Source organism: Phocoena sinus, chromosome 21 (genome assembly GCF_008692025.1).
Source record: "Phocoena sinus isolate mPhoSin1 chromosome 21, mPhoSin1.pri, whole genome shotgun sequence".
Lineage (NCBI taxonomy): Eukaryota > Metazoa > Chordata > Mammalia > Artiodactyla > Phocoenidae > Phocoena > Phocoena sinus.
Window position 1 is genome coordinate 13661088 of NC_045783.1, and position 27271 is coordinate 13688358.

The 27271-nt window shown below is 39.8% G+C and overlaps 1 protein-coding gene across 4 annotated transcripts in view; it reads right to left on the reverse strand.

Annotated features, from left to right (window-relative positions):
• The window catches only part of CFAP97 (cilia and flagella associated protein 97), a 35443-nt gene extending 11673 nt beyond the window's left edge, over nucleotides 1–23770 (reverse strand). For 2 of the 4 annotated variants that reach the window (XM_032618569.1, XM_032618567.1), the window contains exons 1-3: nucleotides 23644–23770; nucleotides 15159–16210; nucleotides 630–898 (exon numbers count right to left, since the gene is read on the reverse strand). In XM_032618569.1, the coding sequence (XP_032474460.1) occupies nucleotides 630–898; nucleotides 15159–16206 (1317 nt within the window). In that variant the 5' untranslated portion in view covers nucleotides 16207–16210; nucleotides 23644–23770. Of the gene's footprint in view, nucleotides 1–629; nucleotides 899–15158; nucleotides 16211–23541 lie in introns of all 4 variants that reach the window. The other 2 variants (XM_032618570.1, XM_032618568.1) reach the window with 2 other exon arrangements.
• Nucleotides 23771–27271: the final 3501 nt, after the last annotated feature.

A 27271-nucleotide genomic window follows, 5' to 3' on the forward strand; every position in this document is an offset into this window, starting at 1 on the left:
TTAGAAGACACTTAGAACAATGCCCAGCATTAAAGAGCTCAATAAATACCATCAATTACTATGAACTGCGTTTTATAAAGAAAATTATATGCTATGAATAAATAGTTTTTAATGTGAAGATTTTCAACAGTTTCCATATATATTCCTTAGGACATCAAAGTGTACTTATATGGTTTTTAACAATCAATGTCTTTCATACATTCAAGCAGCAGGGCAACAAATTTGACCTGAGAATGTATTTATTATTTAAAATAAATGATATTTAAATTATTTTAGCTTTCGAGGATAAAATGAAGTGAAATAGATTTAGCTCTCCAGAAGAGATATGTATCTCACCCTCGGACACCATTTCCTGTACTACTATAGTGATTCCACAGGTATAGTCAAATAAATAATGGAGCTTTCAGTATTTTCATTTAATATTCCCTTAAAATATAGTTTCCTGGATAAAAAAGCATACATTGTATCTTCCAGGCTCATAGCTCATCATGTATTTCAGGCCATACGTATCTATTCCTACTTTTATATAAGTTAGAAAATTTCACTGTATTGGGTTTCCTGAAAGTTGGACTAACAAATCAGTACAAATGCATTTTCTCTGATGACTAAAAAAAATCTCAGTTACTTACCAAATTTTCTCTTTCAATCCTTTGTTGTTCCCTCTGTCTGTTGAGAGCACTATGATATAACTTAGGTGGAGGACCAGTCGATCTTCTTGGAATCGTACTTTTGCTTCCTGGTTTTTCAGCCTGTCTCGACAGTTCTTTCAAAAGCCTCTGATTTTCCCGATCAATCTGTCTCACCTCCTCTCTTGTGAAAGAGTAGTTTTTCCTAGGTGCTACTGAAGGCTGATCAAAGTGATGTTTTTGTGGTCCCTTTTTATCTAATTGCAGAAAAGCTACAGAAGTGAGCAAAAAAAGGGAAAATGGCTAAACAAAGTAGCACAGAAATATGATGGTATATGCTTTAGCTTCTATAAATGGAAACTACATTAAGTCATGAAAAGGGATGTATGAAATAATGCCAGTGACATCCAGACTACAATTGGGTAGAAAAAAATTCAGAGGCAGCTTGGAGTTTTCTGCTCATTGGGTTCTTTGGGAATAAAATGCGAACATAAAACCATGAAAATATTTTAATGAGAAATGTTCATGGCACTGGTTGTACACTGCTGGTATAATTTATGGAAAATGCCTTTGTTACATTCGTTTTATGTTCTCCTAAGGCAGTTTAAAAGTTAGAAACCTCTGGTGGAGTACACTGACGCAATACTTAGTTGAGATGGTTTTTATTGGTTGGAGGGTATACTTCAAAAAATAAAATGTCCTCAGCAATGCAAACAATGGCCAGAAAATGGCAAAAGCAAACCCAGAATATTCTGAAACCTTCAACTTAACCTGAAAATATTTTACTACACAAGATTTATGACCTTAATATTGGCATTAAAACAAATACTTGTATAAAAGTCAAACTTTTATTCCTGACTAAACAAAAGCCAAATAAATACATTATATAAAAGGAGTTTTTAACAAAGAAAAATATTTTCCATACTATGATTACCAAATGAAACTTTTATCAACATGCTAAATTCTTAAATTTTCATTATTATAACAATTTTCAGTAAGTCACAATTATTACTAAACATTTGTCAGAAGTTTCTAAAAATATTAAGCTGGCTCAGTGTTTCGGCTTAAGTCTGTGCTAAAAATGAATACATTATATCAGATTAACAGAATGATACATTTGTTTTGTTTTAACAATATTTTTTTAGAGTAACCATTATTTGTTTTTATTAGAGTGTAGCTTTATGTAAACTCTTTTACTTCCTTAGTATTTTATACTGTTAAAAGCACAGTGCTGTAAGGCAAAGAGGCATTTTAAACTCCGTTTAAAAATGTGACTGGTGCAAAAAAGTTAAATCCTTTGAGCAAAGTCACAAGAACTGTAAATCTACCTCCCAAAGCTTAAACTGAACACTATCAAAGATTATAGAAACTTAAAAAAAAAATGATTAACAGTGGCTTCCTGAAAGGAAAACTTAGGAAATTAGTGCTTGGTAATTTGTTGAAAACCATACCACACTAATGACAAAACCTGAATAGGAACGCATTTAGAAAGATATATATGGGGTTCAAGATGGCGGAGTAGAAGGATGTGCGCTCACTCCCTCTTGCGAGAGCACCGGAATCACAACTGACTGCTGAACAGTCATCGACAGGAAGACACTGGCACTCAACAAAAAAGATACCCCACATCCAAAGACAAAGGAGAAGTTGCAATGAGACAGAAGGAGGGCTGCAATCACAATCAAATCAAATCCCATAACCGCTGGGTGGGTGACTCACAAACTGGAAAACACTTATACCACAGAAGTCCACCCACTGGCGTGAAGATTCTGAGCCCCACGTCGGGCTTCCCAATCTGGGGGATCTGGCAATAGGAAGAGGAATTCCCAGAGAATCAGAAATGGAAGGCTAGCGGGATTTGATTGCAGGACTTCAACAGGACTGGGGGAAACAGAGACTCCACTCTTGGAGGGCACACACAAAGTAGTGTGCACATCGGGACCCATGAGGAAGGAGCAATGACCCCACTAGAGACTGAGCCAGACCTACCTGCTAGTGTTGGAGGGTCTCCCGCAGAGGCGGGGGGTGGCTGTGGCTCACCGTGGGGACAAGGACACTAGCAGCAGAAGCTCTGGGAAGTACTCCTTGGCGCGAGCCCTCCCAGAGTCCAACATTAGACCCACTAAAGAGCACATAGGCTCCAGTGCTGGGTCGCCTCAGGCCAAACAACCAACAGGGAGGGAACTCAGCCTCACCCATCAGCAGACAAACAGATTAAAGTTTTACTGAGCTCTGCCCACCAGAGCAACACCCAGCTCTACCCACCACCAGTCCCTCCCATCAGGAAACTTGCACAAGCCTCTTAGATAGACTCATCCACCAGAGGGCAGACAGCAGAAGCAAGAAGAACTACAATCCTGCAGCCTGTGGAATGAAAACTACTTCACAGAAAGATAGACAAGATGAAAAGGCAGAGGGCTATGTACGAGATGAAGGAACAAGAGAAAATCCCAGAAAATCAACTAAATGAAGTCGCGATAGGCAACTTTCCAGAAAAAGAATTCAGAATAATGATAGTGAAGATGATCCAGGACCTCAGAAAAAGAATCGAGGCAAAGATCAAGAAGATGCAATAAATGTTTAACAAAGACCTAGAAGAATTAAAGAACAAACACCTAGAAGAATTAAAGAATGAACAAACAGAGATGAACAATGCAATAACTGAAATGAAAAATACACTAGAAAGAATCAATAGCAGAATAACTGAGGCAGAAGAACGGATAAGTGACCTGGAAGACAGAACGGTGGAAATCACTGCTGTGGAACAGAATAGAGAAAAAAGAATTAAAAGAAATGAAGACAGCCTAAGAGACCTCTGGGACAACATTAAACGCACCAACATTCTCATTAGAGGGGTCCCAGAGGGAGAAGAGACAGAGAAAGGACCTGAGAAAATATGTGAAGAGATTATAGTCAAAAATTTCCCTAACATGGGAAAGGAAAGAGCCACCCAAGTCCGGGAAGTGCAGAGAGTCCCAGGCAGTATAAACTCAAGGAGAAACATGCCGAGACACATAGTAAGCAAACTGACAAAAATTAAGACAAAGAAAAATTATTAAAAGCAACAAGGGAAAAATGACAAATAAACATACAAGGGAATCCCCATAAGGTTAACAGCTGATTTCTCAGCAGAAACTCTACAAGCCAGAAGGGAGTGGCATGATATTGGGAGATTGCGATAGACATGTATACACTGATGTGTATAAAGTGGATGACTAATAAGAACCTGCTGTATAAAAAATATATAAAATAAAAAGATATATTTGTACTATATATAATTGAAGTATCTTCTTCCAAGAAATATCCATTTTGTAGAATTTAATAAGGTTTCTTGATTAATTTAGCCATTTATGAGAGGCTTTAAAATTAAGTTCTAGAGGGAATTAAAAGTAAGCTATTTTCCTAATATCATTTAAAAAAAGGTTTTAAAAATAAAAGAAGGCAATAGCTAAAAAATAAAATAAAACAAGAATTTCAGTCTTATTCATTTAAAAAGATACCATTCTAACTCTCCTTGATGGAGAAGTATATGTTGGATATTATTTACTGACCAGGTATCACTAGCACATTTTTCTAAAGTGGCTGCTGTGTGCTTCAGTACATGGCAACCTCCAATATATAATCCATTGTCTTTCCAATTAAGATCTAAAAAAAGTTAACTTGAATAAACTTTCAGGGATACAAACATATTTATATAAATATGTACATATTTAAAGTCACACATTTAAGAAATATTGCTTTTTCCTAATTTTCTTTAATGAAACAATTTTGCTCAAACTCTTTACAGTATTTCAACATGTCCATCATAGCTAGAGCCACTTCTTGACTCATCTAACTACTGAAGTACCAGCTTAACTTGCACCTAAGATAATTGAGATACGACAGCATTTAAACATTTTATGTGTAATGTTATTAACGGAAAATTTATCCCAAGCCATATTAAGTCCTTATTCACATAATATTAGTTCTTTAAAAAAAACCATCCTGTAGGCATATTCATGATCCCTATTAAAAAAAAATCAATGATATTTGCTTTTTAGAATGATTTTTAAAGGTTTAAAAAAAATCCAACTCTTACAATTGAGAGGTGACAATTCAAGGAATAATAACTAAGTTTACTAAACTTCTTTGTCTTCTTTATGAACATCTTGTCAGATAAGAACTTCTGTGACATTCTTCCGGTCTCCTTCCTTTGCATCTCGGCAGGCCTGTGATGGCGTGGACCAACACAATATAGCCCAAGGCTCAGCAAAAACGGAAACAGACACAGGCCACCCGCCCCTTGTTGGCTGGCCCAGGGGCCCAAGCACAAGGATTCCAGCATCCTGGAAGTATCAATGGTTTATTTTACCACAATAATAAGACAGGATAGAAAGAGATGAACTAAAAAAAGGAATTGGGGGAGCTTCCCTAATGACGCAGTGGTTAAGAAACTTCCTGCCAATGGAGGGGACATGGGTTCGAGCCCTGGTTCAGGAAGATCCCACATGCCATGGAGCAACTAAACCTGTGTGCCACAACTACTGAGCCCGCGCTCTACAGCCTGCGAGTCACAACTACTGAAGCCTGCGAGCCACAACTACTGAAGCCCGCGTGCCTAGAGCCTGTGCTCCGCAACAAGAGCAGCCACCGCAATGAGAAGCCCACGCACCACAACAAAGAGTAGTCCCTGCTCGCTGCAACTAGAGAAAGCCCGTACGTAGCAACAAAGACCCAACGCAGCCAAAAATAACTACATTAATTAATTAATTAATTAATTAATTTTTAAAAATGGAATTGGTCACTTTTCAAGCAAAATTTAGAGAGAATATAAGAGTCAGGACTTTTGGGATTCAAAAGTATAACTACTACTTCAGCTTCCTAGTCTCTCCCAGCAGAAGATTTTCAAAGTACTCGAGCTATAACCGAGGAACCACGCCCGAGGAGCCACAGCCGCACCTGGACTCGATTTAAACCCTGGATCTCCAGGTTGGAGGGATATTTGGAAAGGGGGAACATTTTTGCACTGGGGAGGAATGTAAATCAGTGTATGGCCAGAGGCTGGACTGAAGAGGTTTTGAAACATGTCCATGTTATTTGACAATCCTCCCATTAAGAAGGAGGGTCTGTGCCCTGGGAAGGTTTATAACCATTTAAACCAATAGAACATGGAAAAAATGATGCTATGTGACTTCCGAGGCTAGGTCATAAAAGGGATGAGGTTTGCGCCTTGTTTTCTGGAACACTGTCCTTGGAGCCCTGAGCCAGCTGCGCTGAGGCTGCGGTATGTGAAGAAGCCAGGCCACGGGGAGAGGCCACCTGTGGGTCCTCCACTCAGCAGTCCTGGTCTTCAAGTCACCCCAAGCCCAGATATCTGACGTGTGAGTAAACCAGCACTCAGATGATTCCAGACCCCCAGCTGTCAAGTCACTCCTGCCTTTGAGTCTCTCCATACCCTAAATGTTGGGGTAATTTGTTATGTAGCAACAGAAACCGATATTTCATCACTTAAAAATTTTTTTGTGTGATAGACAAACAAAATACCCATGGCCAAGAGCAGTCTACAAGCAGGTAGTTTATGCTTTTTTTTTTTTTTTTTGGTCTAACCCATTTCTTCCACAGTGATTAAGGCTTTATCAATTTGATCATCTAGTTCTGCTTTGCTTTTATTATACATTTTAAATCAGTGGCTATTAAATCTTTTTAGTATATTTGGTCAGTTTATTAGTGTAAAACACTCTTCTTTGTCCCTTTCAGTAATTTTCACATCCTGAATTCTATTTTGTGTACTACTAAGATTGATATTTCTATTTTCTCCTTGTTACCTGTTTGGCATATCAAAGCTCATTCCTCCTATACTATTTTAAATATCTTTGCAGGTTTGATTTGATTAAAAAATTTTAACCCCCTCTGATATTATCTTCTGATAAAACCATTTACTTATATTGTTTGATCTCTTTTCTCACAATTTTATTTCTTTAAAAAATGCTTTTCTGGTTATTTCTTTTTTCCCCATTTTTCCCCCTTTTGGAAGACTATGATAAATTTTTTTCTCTAATTGACTACAAATGCTATATTCTAATTCCATTCTTCTAGAATAGAAGTTCTTAAACTTCTTGGTCTCAGGACCCTTTCATTACATCTAAAGATTATTGGGGACCCCAAAGAATGTTTATGTGGATTACATCTATCAATATTTATCATGTTAGAAATTAAAAGGAAAAATATTTAAAGATATTTATTAATTCGTCTGAAAATAACAATAAACCAGTAATATGTGAACATCACATTTTTATAAAAAAGGTTAGTGAGAAGAGTAGCAGAGTTGAACATTTCTGCAAATATTTTAATGCCTGCCTTAATAGAAGACAGCTGGATTCTCATATCTGCTTCTGCACTCACTCTGTTGTGCTGTCATTGTCATGTAGCCCCTGGAAAACTCCACACGTGACAGGAGAGAGTGAAAAGCCAATCATGCCTTCGCTTTGCAAGTGAAAACAGTTCTGTCCTTGCAGATCCTCTCTAAAATCGTTGAGCTTGCTCCTTTAACACTGTTTCAGGCATTAGGTTCTTCACGTGAGCATGGCGCCTCTGCTGATTTGAGCTTTTCTCAAACCTTCGGTAGTATCTGGTGGTGGGCCGAGGGTATCTGAGATTTCCTGCCTGCCTATCTGAACCCTGTCTGCTGCAGCCTGCCAGCAAGGACAAACAACGTGCTGCCAAGGGATGTGCCAGCAGCCACTAGTCCCAGCGTGGGCATCCTCTTTCTTACCGAGGGTAACAGGGGCTGTATCTTCCCCTTGAATACCATACTGTTTCATTTCCTCCTATGTTGCTATCAGTTTAGCAATAGGTCTGACAGGTTTCTCTGTTCATCAATGCTTCCTTATCCCATTTCTTTCTCTTATATTAGTTTTTCTTCCCAGGATACACCCTCTAATAATGAATCTAATTATTTCCTACAGAATCTAGGTGGTAAAATCTGAAGTGGTGCATTTCTAAACCATCTCTGTTTCGCCCTCCAGATTCTTCCTAAACTGACCTCATTTTACCGTTACAAAGGATGAAAGGTACTTTAAAATCTAGTCATGTCAACTTCACTGCTCTCCAAACAGGAGCCATTCATGCCATAAGCCAATGCCTAACTTTGGTTTCCTCCACTACTCCACTTTTCAATGCCCTCTCTGCCTATTCATGGATAAACAGCCCAAGGCCAAAGAACTAATTCCAATCATACCCTTTCGACATCTGTACAGCAAAGGAAGGCTGGGGATGGGAGTGGGAAGTCCCCCCAAAGTAAGATGTCTAGTAATTCTAGTCTCCACTGACTTTCCCTTCTCACATTCTCACAGAACCCCAGAACCCTGTATTTAGAATGGACCTTAGCAACCTATATCAACTACCCCCATCTTACAAATGAAGAAAGTGGGGCACAGAAAAGTTACTGCTTGTCTGTGGTCATGTGGATGACATCCAGAAGCCTAAAAGTTGCTCCTTTTAAGTCTTTATTGAATTTGTTACAATATTGCTTCTGTTTTATTTATTTTTAAAATTAATTTATTTTTGGCTGCGGTTGGGTCTTTGTTGCTCTGTGCGAGCTTTCTCTAGTTGCAGTGAGCAGGGGCTACTCTTCGTTGCGGTGCGTGGGCCTCTCATTGCGGTGGCTTCTCTTATGTGGAGCACGGGCTCTAGGCACACGGGCTCAGTAGTTGTAGGACGTGGGCTCAGTAGTTGTGGCTCGTAGGCTCTAGAGCGCAGGTTCACTAGTTGTGGCACACGGGCTTAGTTGCTCCGCGGCATGTGGGATCTTCCAGGACCAGGGCTCGAACTCGCGTCCCCGGAATTGGCAGGTGGATTCTTAAACACAGCACCACCAGGAAAGTCCCTATGTTTTGGTGTTTTTGGCCCCGAGGCATGTGGGATCTTAGCTCCCTGACCAGGGATCAAACCCACACCCCCTGCATTGGAAGGAGACGTCTTAACCACTGGACCACCAGGGAAGCCCCAGCCTAAAAGGTTCTGATTCCGCTTTCAGAATTTTCTTCACCCCTCTGTGTGAGTATTCAAGTTCAACACTGTTTCATTATCCCATGGCCTATAATTGGGACACTTGATTTTATGTTCTTTTATTATTAACTTTTCTTTCACAGGTTTAATATTTTTTAGTTTGAACTCACAAACTTATTAACAAAACATTTTTAAACCAATAAATAACGTTAACACTGTTAGCTAATAGAGGCATCCCTATCTAAAGTCTCGCCCAATATTTGCTGTAATAGCTTGCAAAATATTTACCTCAGAATTCACTATCTGAACGAATGAAGTGTTTTACTGCAGATGTACTTGAGCTAGTGAGAATGTTTAAACTGAGAGGATGCAGAGCATGCTGTGTTCCTACTCAGCTGGTCTCTGATGGGATCACAGGTCCTGCTCATACTTTTTAAAATGTGTTACCATTATCACTATCATCTTCCTCTCATTAAGTGAATTTAACTTCCCAGGAAGTGGAAAAGGCTGTGAAGAAATTAGGTGAGCCAAGGAGGCCTAAAAGGCTCACAGAGTGGGGTAAATGTTGGAAGTAATAAGGCTTATTGAGATATGAGTGCAGAGGGGCATAGCTTGGCCAGGCACACATCGCATCTCACATGTCCGTGGAAACTGGACATGTGAAAACTTAATGAAAGAAATGAAGAAAACTTAATGAAAATATTCTTGGATCTGAAAAGCTTCACTGGGTAAACCGAGAATGAAAAATAATTTGAAAAATCTAAAGAAATACCTTATGCAATAGACTGACCTAATACTAATTAGTATTTAAATACTACTTTACTATTTAAATTTACTAATTTAAATACTAATTAGTATTTAAAATACTTTACTACTATAAAGAATCTTTGGTGGTTTATTACTGACTCCCATAACAGATGTATCAACGGGCAAAATGCTGCTTTGTCCCTGTGCCTGTAGAAGCCCTGAATACCGCCTACTGGCAGGTCACTGCCATCAGGGCTCCCTACGGTGCAGCAGTATGAATAAAGCTTTCCTTTTACATTTTAGCTCAGTTTCCGGGTTAAACCAGTGTTTCAGTGTTTCAATTATATTTGGGAAACGGATAAGGGATTTGGGGTGGATTATCATTTTTCCAACTTGAAACTTAAAAATATATAGGCTTTCTGTATCTAAAAAGTTTCAGAAATGGATTAGCTAAGAGTTGTGAGGATACACCTTAATTATTTTCAATGGAACCAGGTAGTTTTTTTAATGTCTTGATACTCAGACTAGGGTCCTTGAATCAGCAGCATTGGTATCACCATCGGGCTGGCTAGAAATGTAGCTCCTTGGATTCTACTCTAGATTAACTGAACCTGAATCTGCATTTTAACAGGATCCCCAAGTGATTTGTATGTATATTGAAGTTTGAGAAGCTCTGGCCTGGTGGATAAAGCTGGCTGCCCAATTAGCATATATTCCTACTGTTGGGGTTCTGGGCAGGTCACCCCCAAATATGCCAAAGTGCCGTATTGATGATTTTGAATTAAAGTTACTTAAGAAAAAGCTGGTGCAAGAATGACACTTTGACCCTCCTGTCTCCCTGAAAACAAGAACTGAATCTCTCAATGTGAAAGGTGCCCTCCCTGTACCAGGAGGGAGAGAGCCAACCTTATCACCAGTGATAGGGAACTGGGGACCAAGAAGGCTGCATAAACAAGCCTTGTTCTTCTTTGCTGATTTACTACTCCAAGCCCAATCCCTGTTAAGATTCTTCACTCATTAAAAACCCAAACCTAAGTTTCTTTGTCCTGTCAATTCCTCACAAAATTTATTGTTTGTCTATAAAGTACGAAAGCTGCCTGCCTTGGTTACTTCTTAGCTCCTATTTCTCTGAGACCTCTGTAAGTACGATTTAAATTTTTTTTCTCCTGTTAATGTTTTGTCTCAATTTAATTTTTAGGCCAGCCAAAAGAACTCAAGAAGGAGAAGGGGAAAATTTTCTCCTCCCTGACACTACTTTCCCCTCCTTCTTACTTATTAACACATCCTTTTTATTTTTTTTATTTTTTTTTTAAGACAGCTAGCTCCTCCCCATGAAGCTATGTCCTTAAGAGGAAGTTGACCTCCCTCTCCGGACTCCCAACCCTGACTCCAGAGTGAGTTTACTGGCCTGGAATAATCCCATTCCCCTTGCCAGTCACTGTTTCAGGAATGGGAGTGTAACTCAGTTCTGAGCAATGAGACATAAGTGGAAGTCAGTTCAAGGTTCCTCCACTCTAAGAGAGCCAGACGTAGAGGCAGCTTCCATTTCTCTGGACACTGTCATGTCTGCATGTGGATACTAAAAGTTGCTGCAGACATCTCTTGGTAGCCTAAGGAGGAAGCCAACACCAGGGCTGGGGGAATACAGTGACAGAACCTGGGTCCCTGAGGACATTTTTAAGCCACTGAGTCAGTGAACCCTCAAGCTAGTCTATCTCTGGACTTTTTGTTATGTGAGAAACATTGTTTCATTAGGAATTTCTGTTTCTTACATCCAAAATCACCCTAAATAATACAAAGAGATAATCATTGATGGTACTGAACAAAAGGCTGAGATATCACAGACTATTTTCCATTAGATGGTTTTTTTTAAAACCTGACAATTCCAAAAGGGTCAAATGTTTTCTCCCTAAAGCAAGATTTTTATTGGCTGTGTCCTCTCTCATTCCTAGAATGGAGTGATGCTTATAATTTGTGGAATCAAACAGTACTTATAAGAATAAAAAAATGGAACAGTGAGCCCTTAAAATGAACCTACAAGTCATATTATACATTTTCATTTATCTTCTGTAACGTTTATTTTCAATATACTTACTTTACTAATCTAAGAAGATTTTTTAAGACACTTTATAATGCCAAACGTTTGGCTGCTACTTTTAAACACATATAAATCACAGTAGAAATTATTAAGAACAATGTAGCAATAGACATTTGACACAGAAGAAAAAGCAAATATATTAAGATGCATATTATTAATACAAAACATTAGGAGCAGTCTGCATTATCACATCAGATAGATTTTTATGGTTTAATTTCTTTTTAAATTTTTATTTATTTATTTTTTTGCAGCACGTGGGCCTCTCACCGTTGTGGCCTCTCCCGTCGTGGAGCACAGGCTCCGGACGCGCAGGCTCAGCGGCCATGGCTCACGGGTCCAGCCGCTCCGCGGCATGTGGGATCTTCCTGGACCAGGGCACGAACCTGTGTCCCCTGCATCAGCAGGCGGACTCTCAATCACTGCGCCACCAGGGAAGCCCCTTTATGGTTTAATTTCAACTACCTTCCAATTTTTTGCATTACAAATATGATTTTAAGAAACCTGTCACTTCAAGAAAAACAACTGACAGTATCTGTTGGCAATCATAAAATCTGAGCATTTTAGCAAAAATCAGAATTTTTGATAAACCTGAGTTTGATAGCTTCCCAAGAGCTTTCTAGTGAGATTGGTAGTGATATTAACAACTGTGATTTCTGTATGGTGTACTATGAAATATGTCAACATTTACATGCTCAGTGAACCAACATTTTCCAAATAATCTGTATATCATGTTACAAAACCATGCAAGGGCAAACAATACATTCAAAATGTAAGACGGAGCAATAAATTCTAATGTAATGGACTACAAATTAACATCAGTTTCAAATTGTACATTGCAACTAACATATAAGAAACTACTACCTGTGGAGTCTTGGTGTGGTATCAAAAAAAAATCTAAAATTAACGGAAAAGGCTATTAAAATGCTCCATTTCCACTTATATATCCTTGTAAAGCCAGATTTTCTTCATATACTTCAACCAAAACAATATATCACAATAGCTGTATGCAGAGGCTGACATGAGAATCCAGCTATTGCCAGGCATTAGAAACTAGCAAAAATCACTAACTTTTCTGGAACTAGAGTTATGTTGTATAGGACATGTTACTTATATTAATACATAATGGGTTTACTATTACTATTTTTTTTTTTTTTTTTTTTTTTTGCAGTACGCGGGCCTCTCACTGTTGCAGTCTTTTCCGTTGCGGAGCACAGGCTCCGGACGCGCAGGCTCAGCGGCCACGGCTCGCGGGCCCAGCCGCTCCATGGCATGTGGGATCCTCCCGAACCGGGGCACGAACCCGTGTCCCCTGCATCGGCAGGCGGACTCTCAACCACTGCGCCACCAGGCAAGCCCCCACTATTACTATTCTTAAATGAAGTAATAAATATTTTTTAAACTTCTGATTTAATTTCTAATGTGGTAAATATTTATGTAGATATAACCCACTAAACAAAAGCTTCCTGGGATCCTCAATAATTTCTAAAAGAGTGCTTTTAGTCTTAAGGTCAAAAAGTTTGAAAACTGTTACGCTAGAGCACTGGGACTGATGCTGGAGATCCGGAAGAGATGAAGACAGAGGCAGCCCTCAACCTGACGAATTATCAACCCGATTTGTCATACACCTGATCTTAAAGACTGCAAAGTGGCCATTACATTTTTTTTTAAGTGAAAATTGTTACATGAATGGCTTGATAAAAAATTAGAGATATTGGGGCTTCCCTGGTGGTGCAGTGGTTGAGGGTCCGCCTGCCGATGCAGGGGATACGGGTTTGTGCCCTGGTCCGGGAAGATCCCACATGCCGCGGAGCGGCTGGGCCCGTGAGCCATGGCCGCTGGGCCTGCGCGTCTGGAGCCTGTGCTCCGCAACAGGAGAGGCCACAACAGTGAGAGGCCCGCATACCGCAAAAAATAAATAAATAAATACATACTGTCTATTATGTGCCAATACTTGCTAGATTTGGTGATTCTATCAAGAAATAGGATGCTGCCCTCATGCTGCTTACACTGATTCCAGAGTCTCACGGAAGGAAATATGTTTTTGTGACAGAGAGGCAGGGGTGGGGTATGCAGCTTCTACACAGAATGTTCAGAAAGAGTATCCCTGAGAAGGTGACATAGAAACTGAGACCCTAGAAACAGACTGAAGTAGCCTCTACAAAGAGAAAGGCCAACGGCAAGTGCAAAATGCCTCATGAATGCAAAGTATTCTGAGAACAGTAAGGAAGGAGTGTGACTGGACCAAGAGGTAATGAGAGAGAGAGAGGAAAGGAGATGTAGGCAAGTACCCATATGACAGACACCAATGAATCATTCATCACTCTTAACTGCATATTAGACCAAGTGCATCAGAATCTCTTGGCAGAGCCTAGGCATCAGTATTTAAGTTTGTTTTGATAATTTAACAGTTCTCCAGATGATGCTAATATACTGCCTCGGGTGAAAATCACTGATGTAACGTCTGTTAGCCTATGATGAGGAATTTGGATTTAAACTAAGAGTAAGCCCACTGAAGAGTTAAGAAGAAAACTAGTAGGATTGATTTATTTTTTAAAAGATCACTCTTGGTTGTTAGGGGGAGAAGGAGAAGGGCAAGAATAGAAAACTCAATCCTGAAAGTTTTAAGAGACTGAGCATTTATCAGGAAAGATATATTGAGTAGAGTCTTAACCACTAGATGGTAATAGCCGATGCCAAGAATCTGATTTTTCAGACACACTAAACAATCAATAGGTACGGTCAGAGCAAAGAAAACCTATAAAAGAAGGAACATTCACAAGTGTAAACTGCTCCAAAATACACTTTATCAATCTATGCGACTCATTTGACTAAATAGGGGATTTATTTATGCCCTTACATTGCCACCATATGTAAATTATGTAGCTGAAGATTTATTTTTTCAAATAACATTTCAAACAAACGAAGACAGTGAATCCTATTTACAACTTAAAAATTTTATCTCCAACTGCCCTAAAACCTAACCAGCAAGCTCAGTATTTTTACAGTTTTATGTTAACTAATCAAAGATAAAGTTCAAAGTTGTTTTTATTTCCCCTGGAATATACTGTTCCTTTCAAACTAAATAATGGGTAATAATAAATTGAGACAAATACAGCAATCAGGATTATCCTAATTCTAAAATACTTCTATCTTAAAGCAACTACAACTTGAATTATGCTATTTTATCAACTTGGTAATTATTTTCAAGTAATGCTCTTTAGCCTTTAATTTAAAATCTGAAGAGTCTCCTACAGTTTAAGTTCTCTAATTTGCCAGCATTCTTGCCACTTTCCCTGAAACAGGTCAGGTTATTTTAACCTTAGTGCTGCTGCCTTTCTCAAAGAAGAAAGTGAAATATATCTTATGCCTGCGTCTCTACCAAAGGTGGGGAAACATCTGGCTCCCCTTCTCTTGTTTACTTTATCCACCTGGTCTCTCCAGGCATTTTGAGTTTGTAAGGCACTAAACAGAATCAGTATGAAGTAGTTTCTAGTCCTAGCTGAGTAGCTTTGCAGTAATATAAACAATGATATTCCAGACATTTTTAAATGGAATATTTGGTAAAGCTATGATAGTATCAATGATCCCAAACAATAAAACGTACCTACTAGAAAAATCAAGGCAAATTCATATCATTTAATATTTAAGCTCAATATAATATTAAGTTTAATATTTAAATTCAATACAGTTTTTACAATTACCTTTTAAAAGATGATTCAGGTCCATTGTGTCATGTAAGACTTTTTCCTTGTATCTGTGGTCTAAACTGGAATCCAACACTGCCGACACTGAGGCAACACTGGGCTCATGTTTTTCTTTCCCTTTTTTGTCTGATTTCAAAGACTTTGAATTATTTTTTAAATCCTCAACATTTTCATATACTTCTTGACTCACGTTCTCTTGCCTTTTAACTTTCATTTTTTGATCGTTTGATGCAGCCAGTTCAAAAGACTGAACAGGGCTGATGTCCGGAGTCGATAAAGGAGTGACATCTGTCACAGTATCTTCAGATTCCTCGGTGTAGTCACCGACTTTTGGCTTAGTACCCGAAGTTTGCGCTCCTGTTGATTTTTCTCCCTGTTTATATTTCTGTTTTGGTGGCAAGTGGGTTACACCAGAGAGACGCTTCTTTAATGATGGAGATGAATCAGATAAACAGACATCAGACCCGGTATTTGAACAGTCTGTATCAGAACTTGAAGACGAGGAGGACAGAGAGGAAGAGGAATTACTTCTGGAATCCTTTTTACTTACGCTTTTCTTGAAGTTATTAGATGGTTTAGCTGACTTTGATCTGACATGATGCTTTTTCTCATCATCACTGCTTTCCTCTCCATCTGTATAGTAATCACGTTCACCTTCTTTTACAATTTTGGGAATGCTACTTGGGATGGGCAAGTGTATTTTATGTTCTACTGTAGCATCACACAATTTTGATCGTGAAGAAGTGGTCAAGGACAAAGAATTCCTAGTTTGTATATTATCATTTTCTATGGGGTGTTCTTCTGGAGAAATTTTCTCATTTCTTTCAGTTCCCTCCTCAGTAAGATCACTTTTCCTTCTCTGTATTCCAAATTTCAAGTTTACATTTTCCGTATCTTTATCTATTCTCTCTTCAGCGTCATCATTTTGCTTGTCAAAAACTGAGTTACTTTCACATTTCTTTGCTTCTTCAAAGTCACTGTCAAAGAAAGAATGGTCCACTTCACCTTCTGATATATCTCCAAACTGATCCATGACGGCAAACATATATCTGAAAAGAGGGAAAGTGTAACCATCAGATAAAAGAGTAATTTCCAAATACTTTTCATTTTTATACAGTAATTGCAAATATTCCAAAACTGAGAAGTTTGGGTAACAGATAAAGAGAAACATGAAAAAAACAAAAAAAAAAACACCACCAAAACCCAATAACTCGGACTTCCCTGGTGGCACAGTGGTTAAGAATCCACCTGCCAATGCAGGGGACACGGGTTCGAGCCCTGGTCCAGGAAGATCCCACATGCCGCGGAGCAACTAAGCCCGTGCGCCACAACTACTGAGCCTGCGCTCTAGAGACCGTGAGCCACAACTACTGAAGCCTGCTCGCCACAAGTACTGAGCCTGCACTCTAGAGACCGTGAGCCACAACTACTGAAGCCCGCTTGCCACAAGTACTGAGCCTGCACTCTAGAGCCCGCAAGCCACAACTACTGAAGCCCGCGTGCCTAGAGCCCGTGCTCCGCAACGAGAAGCCACAGCATTGAGAAGCCTGCACACCACAATGAAGACTAGCCCCCATTCGCTGCAACTAGAGAAAGCCCATGTGCAGCAATGAAGACCCGACGCAGCCAAAAATAAATAAATTTTAAAAAACCCCAATAACTCAGTGAAATGATAATGGGGGTACAGGGATAATATCAAGTAGCACCAATGATCTGAACAGTAAGTAAGTCTAATAGTTTGGTTCACAAGAAAATAATAAGAGATCATCAGGCATATCACAAACATGGATACCTAGACTGGCCTCCAAGGAAAACCTGAATGCTATAAATTAAGTACAGTTAGAGTTTAGAATAAGAAAGGATGGTGTTAAAACCTCTTCAGATCAGCCTAGCCAGCCCAAACACACATCATTCTGGTAGAAATAGTTCAATGGGGATTAACAAACTTCCCTATTTCAGAACTTGTCTTTGTCCTATTCTGCTCCTTCACTGCCCTCACTGGGGAAGCAGCAGGAGATAAATCCTATTAAAAGTAAAAGCTCCCTCTGTCCCTTCTTAAAGAGGAACAAAACCTCTAAGACACATGTATACACAGTACAGGGAGCTTGGAGGAAAACCTTCTGAATATTTAATCACATATTGTTACATAACCACAATAAAAAGGGGAAAGTATGCATGTCTCATTGTGCTAAAGGGAGTCCAGCGTAAGAGAGATTTAGTATCTACTGAGATAGTAGACAGGCTTCTAAAATGGAAAAATTAAGGCATATTATTTAGACACATGGAGTTAAATATTAGAAATGGATTAAAAAGTTCAAAGCAATTGCTGCTAACGTGGTGCCGGGACCACTATTTTGGCTATAAATCTTAAACTATTATTTGACCTGTAAATTTATATGTGTACTACTAAGGTAAAAAATCAAAATTGATTTTAAAGTATTTTAATACTTCATGCAATTGGGATTAAACTGGAAATGTCAGTATAAAGTCATATTTTTCTTTCTCTCTTATTACCGGGGTCTACGCAGCAGTGTCACAGTATCTGTCACTAATAATCTAGAATTCAGAGTTTGACCTCTCTAATACTATTCTCCACTAAAACCACCCCCCAAAACCAAGATCCTTTGGAAGGCAGCTGATTCCATTTCTGGAGGTAAAGACAAACAATAAGCCCAGAGTAGTGGTAATAAAACAAAGGATTCAGTTTAAAGGGGCTTCCACTGTCCAAGCTGGACAATCCTGCACTGAAGAACAAAAAAACACAAAATACACTTAAAAATAAAAAAGTAATTCTGTGGAAAGCCATTAGTTGATAATGATATTCAAAAGAGGCAAATAACATGAGCTATGTCAAGGGAAAGGTATATACAAAATTCCAATAATAATAATATGTAGCCAACAATCCAATTATGGGTTCACTATATTCAAATCATGATTAATTCCGTTACACCACATCAAACAATAAAAGACTATGTAATCTGTATCCTAAATCAGCCATGACACTCTGCAGCCTTTGTTTAAGTGACCCTGCAATCTATAAAAACAAGTAGGTAGAGACATGATTTAAAAAGCAACCAAACTTACACTGTTAACACTAATGTGACAGATTGATAGGTTAAGGTTTCTGCCATTAAAGTTTTGAAAAACTTAAGAGATTCTGATATATTAAACTTCCAAAAATTTAACTGTAATTAACTTTTAAACACTTAAGGGCATCTGATTAAATCAAGTTTAGACTTAGGTTTATAAAAAACATCTAAGTACTTAGGTTTCCTTTGTGAGATCTATAAGTGTGTCTTGTTAGCTGTTTGAGGTACTTAAGAAAATCAAATATACTAAAATTGTAATTGTGCCATTAATTAAGCAGGTTTGCAAATGGTATACACTATTCAGGAAAATTTAAGCTAAATGAAGATAAATTAAGAGAGGATTAAGTACAAGTGAGTTTTAAAATTCTAACACATTATTATATTTAAACTGAAATAAGATGTAAGTAGATTTTAAAGATTTCAGAGAAATTAGACTAAAACTTATATTTATTATATTTAATAAATATTAAATACAAGAAATATTATTTCCCGCAGCATGCATTAATGCCCTCTTTATGTTTTAAAATTCAAATCAATAGAAGGAAGCCTCCCCACCAAAGGTTTTACATATGTTAAAAAAAAGAAAAATTCAAACAAGTAAATTTTAAAGATCTAATTGGCTTTATTGAACAATTCATGAATCAGGCAGCATCCCATCCAGAGAGTAGAGGGGAGCTCCAAAGGGCTACAGAAAGGGAAAGGTTTTTAAAGGCAAGACAAGGAACTCATATATAAAAAAGACTATTTCAAGCTTAGGTAACCTACCCATGGGGGACGAAAGGGGTCTGTGTGGCAGTTTACCTCATCTCCTTTTGGGGGATGGACAGGGCCCTGTGAGATTACCTCACTGGTGCTGACCAGAACATTTCTGACTGACCGGTTAAGACTACATTTCTGGGGGAGGTTGAAGCTTCAAGTAGGTTAGGTATGAAGCCCCAGTTTGGTGGGGCGGCCCAGCAGACATGACTCCATCTGGAGCCTGTAGTTTTCTTTTTAACAACTCCCCCGTTTTGATCAGACTCAGCTTAAATGACAGATGTGATTAAAATCTAAGGCATTAGCACCACTCTCAGCTACTGCTCTGAAGTTCTCAAAGTTTGCTGTTCCTTTGTGTGGCATCCAGAGGTTATGATGCTTTTGCTTAACCCATGTGATATTCACAGGTCACAGCTTCAGGCTCAATCTTTAAGTCAGTCATTTTCTTCTTTACTTTTCTGACGTTCAGTCTTAGGGAGATCATTTCCTTGATGGTTAGTGGCTGTGACTGTGCATTACAGCATTTCTTTTAATACAGAAAAAAACTTGAATATAGGAATATTATGAATCCATTAAAATAACTATTTAAATCAGGGGTCAGCAAACTACTGTGCCTCGGCTAAATGCAGCCCACCATTTGTTTCGTAAATAATGTTTTATTGGGATACAGCCCCACTCACAGGTTTAGGAACTGTCTCTGACAGCTTTCCCACTACACCTGCAGAGTTAAGTAGCTGTGACCAATACCATAGGGCCCACAAAGCCTAAAATATTTACCAACTGATCCCTTTAATGAAAAATTTTGTGGACACCTGATTTAGGTGCTATTATCAGCATGAAAAATGCATAATACAAAATTGTTATCCATCTTGGGTTAATAATACAATTTAGACACTTAAACAAAAACTAGGGGAAAAAAAGAACAAAAAGGAAGAGTTGAAAAATCAACAATCCCGCTGCATTTTTAATATTTCCATTACTGTTATTGTAATAGTGTTCATGCAATAAACTAAGCAAGTAAGTGATGACAGGGAGTCTGCACACTGAAAGAGAACAAATTGAGCCAGACACTCAGGCTCAAAACTTGGTTCTGATGCTTCCCAGTTGTGTGTTCCCGGGCACAAGTACAAGGATGTTCATCACAGCCCTGTCTGTAACAGCACTGACTTAGAAAAAACTCAATGTCTAGTAAGAGGAAAACGGATAAGCAAAATGTTGTATATGATATATTATATATCAGTCAAAAAGGATAAGCTGAGATCCACAAAAATTATGTTTACCAAGAGAAAAGAATTAAATGAATGACAATACAATTATGAAAAACAACACACACACACACACAAAACAAAACTAAATTCTCAAGGGCACAAACATATAAATAAAATTCTACAGCATGGGCTGGGAGGACGTACACTAAACATCTAAGAGTATGAGCCTATAAGCGGAGGGAGGAATGAGGCTGGGAAAGTGGACAAAGGAGAAAAGTTAAGAACCTGGGCAGAGGCCTGTGATTACAGGTCATCACAGACCTAAAGAGTACGACCGTTCGTTATCAATCCAATTCTGCCCACCTGAGTTCAAAAAGAAAAACAACAAATCAAATCAGCTGCTGAACGATGGGCAGCTCTTATTAACATTGTCATTAAATTCTCCCCAAAGTCAGCCTTTTTTGTAAGATAATTCACCCTTTAATCCAAAATGTCAAGGGCTAAAATAAAAGAGCTGTGGTTACTGTTTTTCCCATGGTTAAGACTGCCTTTAGGACTCCAGAAATTTTTTTACAAGTTTTTTAAAATTTTAAAAGCGAATGGTTTCATAGCACAGCCCAGAGCACAAATTTTCCTAGCCAGTTTAAAAAACAAATCTTTTAAAAAGCTAATCATCCAAATCATTCCAACTTCCATCCCTCTGCAAAACTTGTTTACATTTCTATGGAAATAAAATTACTAACATAACTAAGTCTCACTTGTACTGGTGCTGTTATTCTACTACTAATAATAGCCGGAAGTATTGAGTATTTACATGTTAGCATCATTCTAAGTGCATTACAAGTATTAACTCATTGAATCTCTACAATAACTGTAAGAGATTTCATCACTCCCATTTGGCAGAGAAGAAGCTGAAGCGGACCAAGAACTTGCCCGAAGCCATAGAGCTAAGAAGCGGCACAGCCAAGATTCTAAAGCAGGCTGTCTTGAGGATCATGCTGACTAACCACTGTTCTACTCTGCTTCAAAGTATGGTCCTTCCAAAAGGCTAGGAACTGAGACTTCCTTTTTTGAACTTTAAAACACATTGTTGTGATATCTATTATTTATTTGATGGTAAACAGTGGGCAAGATAAGAAGACCCTCCCCTCACAGGGATTTTTAAGGGAAATGGGACTTGTTTAGCAATAGAGCTTTAGAAACAGTTCTTTGCAAAAAAGGGTGGTCTGTACAGTTAAAATTAGATACATATGTCAGTGTTTGCCACACATTTTACTAGATATATTTGCTGTGTAGCAGTTTTCCTCTAACAAAGTAATCTGGAACAAATTTCATTGCCATTGCAAATTAAATAAACCAACCACCTTAGGTAAATTGTTAACCTAGGTAATAAGAATTCAGAACTTTGAATCAACTTGTGAATCTCTATCCCAAGCTGAGCTCAGGACCCAACCCCCTTTCCAAAGAGAGTAATGAATTCCAAAGGTATTTCTGGCAAGGAGAGTGACATTTCTGGAAGTCATTAAACCTGGAGTAGCAACATACAGTGTAGGACAACTTGCATTACATTCTGCTTGGTCAAACCACTGGGTTAACCAAAAAGCTCGTTCAGGTTTTTCCGCAACATCTTTTTGAATGAAGCACTTAGCCCTGGGTGCTATGGTGAAGAGTCTAGAACTGAAGTTATGATTAATTGGTTATCAGACCAAGGGCTCATAGGAATAAAAGAAATGACTAAGAGAAAGGGTGTGTTCAGATACTTGAAGGACTGTGATATGAAACAGACTCGAGAGCTATTATTTGTAGCTCCAGAGGTAGAACTTGCATCAACAGATGGAGTGCATATGAAAGCTGTTCTGAGTTTAACATTAGAATTGCTGAAAAATGGAATAGGCTGCCTTCTAAAATTAGGAGCTGTAAGTCACTAGATAATGCTGGAGCAAAGACTGGATGGCCATTTGCTGGGACGCTGCAGAGGAAATTTATAAATTTGGAGGCTATGACCTTTCCCAACCCTAACATGAACTAGGTCTAAATCCCAAAGTCTAACCGTGAGCCAAATGATTACAGATCCTTCTTTGAAATCCCTGTTTCTCAAAGCTGTTTCCTGCCTTTCCTGTCTTACCAGACTGGGAACTCCTGGTATCTTGCTCATCTTTATATCCTAGTGCCTAAAGTAGGACCTGACAAATACTAGACATTCAAAGAATGTTTATCTGATGAAGGAGTTTGGAGTTAGGAGATTTAAGGCTGGGCCCTAGTTCTGCTCTTTGCTAGCCAGTTATGTAAGCACAACAATTACCTCTTTCACCTGAGCTAGTTTCCTACAGCTGTCCCTCATTCCCCATCCCTCACACACACAGGAATCAACTATCCCCTTATCTGCATTTATAAGGTTCCTGTAGTCCCCAGCAGGTGTAAGCATCTGTCTCCCTAAGTGGTCACAGTTCACGAAAGGGGTGCATAGCCCATTGCCTGGGAGACTTTTCAGGTTTAAGTTTAGGTTCATAACATCCAACAGACCGGTTACTGTAAGGACTTAAACATTCAGGTGATTTAATTAACGGAAAAATTATCCAACTGTCCCACTAAGCAATCCTTTTGATAACATTCACTTCAAAGTTAGTGAGATTCAAATCAAATGACAGTTCATCAGGCTGCAATAACCCTGCTCGTGCTCAATGAGGACAAGTACTTGCCAAAGGTGCCCGGGAATCACTTGGACACACAATTTGTACAGCCCCTGCAGAACCAGCAATAGAAATACTGATGCTTTCACGTTCCATCAGGAAAACACACAAATAGGAATCTGGCATTTTTAACTGCCATTTTGATACTATGACAGTACATTTCTGTAGTTTTGACATATGATTTGGTCCAAAGAAGGTAACCGATTTGGTACACGAAAATGCCGGGCCAAAGTAAACACCTGTATTCCAGGAACTCTGGTTCCTTACACGACCCCCTCCTGATCCCGCTAGGTAGCGGATAATAACTGACATCCCCCTCCCGCCTCAGGGGTCAGGGTCAAGTCCCCGGAGGTGGGCGGCGGTGCCCTGAGCCGGGATCCCGGTCGCGACCACGTCTTAAATTCACGGCCGACCCCGACCCCCAAGCCACCCGCGAACGCGCCCCAGGGCAGGCCGGGCCGTCCCACCGCGGCCGGCTGGGGTTGCGGGCCCCGTGGTCCCGCCGGCCCGGACGCCTCCGCGGTGGTTACACCCGCCGTCCGAGGGTCTGCTCGTGCAGCAGAGGAGGCGGGGCGCAGGGCTGGGGGCCCGGCCGGCCCGCCTTCCTAACCTCCCGCGCCGGCTTCCGCATACCGACCCTGCGTGCTCGCCGAGGCCTGGGCTCCGGAGAGGAAAAAGGATCCTGAACGGGGGGCGGGGGTTCTACGAGGGGAGGAAGGGTCACCCGCGCGCCGCTCACCTGGGAACCGCGACCACCGCAGCAGCCCAGCGCCGCCCGCGGCGTTCCGGCCTCGCGCACGCGCACGCGCACGCGCTCCCGCAGCCCCTCCACGCGGCCCCGGCGGCGGCTCGAGCTTCCGGAGGCGGAGAGAGCGGAACTGGAAAAGAGGTCGCAAGGGGACGCGGCGAGTCCCATGGGAACGGGGCGGTACCAGAGGCCCAGCGCGGTGCAGCTCCTCGCGGCGGGCGTCACACAGCGCGGCGGGCCGACCCCGCTCCGGCCGCCGGGGGGCGCGAGGCCTGCCCGACGACCCTCCTCTCGAATGGCAAGGGACGCGGGAAGAGAGTGATCTCCGCGCCCTCGGCTGCCCGGTGCCCCGCCAGGGTGTTACTGCTGCTGCCTCTCGGCTGTTAACCGCAGTGCGGGTGGACCTAGTTGTTGCAGTGGCTGATGTCATGGGGAAAGCTGCTTTAATTATCTTGTACCCGAACAGCAGCAATGATAATAAATACGAAGGCGGCTGTGTCTGTGATTATTTCTATCAGCAAAGTTCAGTTCAAAGAATTAGTTAGCTTTATGGGCCAGGGGCTGGTAACACATTAGAAAGTCCTCTGACTACTGGTAAATGAGATGGGTAGTTAAAACAATCTAGGAGGGGCTCCCCTGGTGGCGCAGTAGTTGAGACTCTGCCTGCCAACGCAGGGGACACGGGTTCGAGCCCTGGTCTGGGAAGATCCCACATGCCGCGGAGCAACTAGGCCCGTGAGACACAACTGCTGAGCCTGCGCGTTTGGAGCCTGTGCTCCACAACAAGAGAGGCCCGCGCACTGTGATGAAGAGTGGCTCCCGGTCTCTGCAACTAGAGAAATCCCTGGCACGGAAACGAAGACCCAACACAGCCAAAAATAAATTAATCAATTAAAAAAAACCAACAGCAATCTAAGAAAGATGATTTCTGTCCAATGTATTGAAGGCAGCAATTTTTCGCTTTTGAACTCGCAGGCACATAGTAGGTACGGTAGAACAATGGTGCGCCATAGATGCCCACCTCCTATTCCCAAACCTGTGAATATGATACTTTACATGGCAAAAGGGACTTTGTGATTAAGGATCTTCAGATGGGAAAATCAATCTAGGTTATCCCAGGTGAGCTCAATGTAATCATAAGGGTCATAAGAGGGGAGGCAAGAAATTCGGGGTCAGTAATAAAAGACATGGCACTAGAAGCAAGAGGTTGTAATACACAGCATGGTGACTAGTTAATACCCTCTTGTATGTTTGATAGCTGAAAGAATAGATCTTAAAAGTTTTCATCCTAAGGAAAAGAAATTTGTATATATGTGAGGTAATCAATGTTAACAAGACTTGCAGTGATCATTTCGTAATATGTACATAAATCATTTTGTTGTACACCATAATGTTATATGTCAATTATACCTCAATAAAACTGGGTTAAAATTTTTTTGTTTTAAAAAAGAAGCAGCAAGAGGTTGGAGTAAGGGACCGTGAGCCAAGAGTTGAAGGCACATCTGGAAGCTGACAAAAGGAAGAAAGGGGATTCTCCCCTTGAAGCCTCCAGAAGAAATGCAGCCCAGCCCATACCTTGATTTTAGATTTTGACCTCCAGAAAGGTAAGAGAATAAATTTGTGTTGTTTTAAACCGCTAAGTTTGTAGTAATTTGTTACGGCAGCAACAGGAAATTAATACAATAGGTACCCAATATTTTTTACATGAAAGTATAGGGAAAGGAACTGGTTAGCCATATCCTAGGGAGTCTCATTAAGGAATTGGCTCTATTTTTGTTCTTCATTATGCATTTTGTACTTATTGGTTGTAACTACCAACAAGCACAGAGAATCATTTCTCTGTCGTTTTAGGAGGCTAAAAGGAAGGATTTCACTTAATTTTGCTTGAAAAAACTATGCTGACACCATTTTCCAGGGATGGTTGTCCACCCTGTGGTCAGAAGTTTATTATACAAAGGAGTTGAATAGCCATTTCTCCAAAGAAGATGGCCAATAAGCACATGGAAAGGTGTTCAATAGCATTAATCATTAGGGAAATGCAAATTAAAACCATGAGATATCACCTCACACACATTGGGATGGCTATTAAAACAAAACAAAACAAACAGAAAATAACAAGGGTTGGCAAAGATGGGGAGAGATAGGAACCCTTGTGCATTGCTCCTGGGAATTTAAAATGGTGTTGCTGCTGTGGAAAACTATGGCAGTTCCTCAAAAATTTGAACACAGAATTACCATCTGACCTAGCAATTTCACTTCTGGATGTATACCCAGAAGAATTGAAAGCAGAGTCTCAAACAGATATTTATACACCCATATTCAGAGCAGCATTATTCACAATAATGCTTCCAAAGGATGGAAGCAACCCAAATGTCCATCAACAGATGACTGGATAAACAAATGTCCATCAACAGATGACTGGATAAATGTGGTATATACAAGTAATGAAATATTCAGCCATAAAAAGTAATGAAATTCTGACACATGCTACAACATGGATGAACCTTGAAAACGTTACACTAAATGAAAGAAGCTAGACGTGAAAGGACAAATATTATATGATTCCACTTACATGAGGTACCTAAAATAGGCAAGTCATATCAACAGAAATTAGGGTAGAAATTCCCAAGGGAAGAAGGGAATGGGGGAGTTATTGTTTAATGGGTACAGAGTTTCAGTACGCAATGACAAAAATATTCTGGAGATGGATAGTGGTGATGTTGTGCAACAATGTGAAAGCATTAATGCCACTGAATTATATTAAAAATGACTAAAATTGTAAATTTTGTGTATATTTTACCATGATAAAAAAATAAGATGATTATATCTCAAGCTTTAATTTTGGCTCTTTTCTGTGCTATGAATTTGTAAGTTTTGCACTTTCCCTGATTTTCTTTTCCTGAAGGAGCATCTATATTGAATGAATGAACCAATGAACTATATTGTAAATAAGCTCCTTCATGACAGAGATTTTATTTGCTTTGTTCCTCTTCATAATTCATATGAGGTCATCAACTCATAGGTGAAAAAAGGTCTTTCCCCAAATTCACTTAATCTGGACTCTTTTGTCAGAAAAGATGTAAATATTATCCCTCCTGTCCTTTTTAAAAATTGTTCCTCACTTATTTGTAAACCTCCCGAAACAATTAAATAGAAGAAATTCAGAAAGCAAAATGACTTAGATTCCCAGGAAAGGTAACATTTGAAATTTCCTTAACTCCCACAAAGCAGAAATAGCTCTCCTCTTGTCACCCTAGAACTCAGTAATACCTTTCTTATAATATGTATTACATTACTTTATGCCTCGCTTCCCCACCCCCTTTTTCCTCCCCCCACCCCAATTAGACTGTGAGCTCTTCAAGGACAGAGACCGTATTTTATACTACTTTCTAGCAGAGCCCCTGGCTAATATTTTTGGACTGAGTGAGAGAATGACTAGAAGTCACGTACTGCCTTCCAGAAGTTTACAATCTATTTAAAAGCTAAGTATGGAATTCCCTGGTAGTCCAATGCAGGGGGTGGGGTTTGGATCCCTGGTCAGGGAACTAAGATCCCACATGCCGTGTGGTGTGGCCAGGAAAAAAGCCAAATGAATACCATTATTATTGTATTGGTTTTG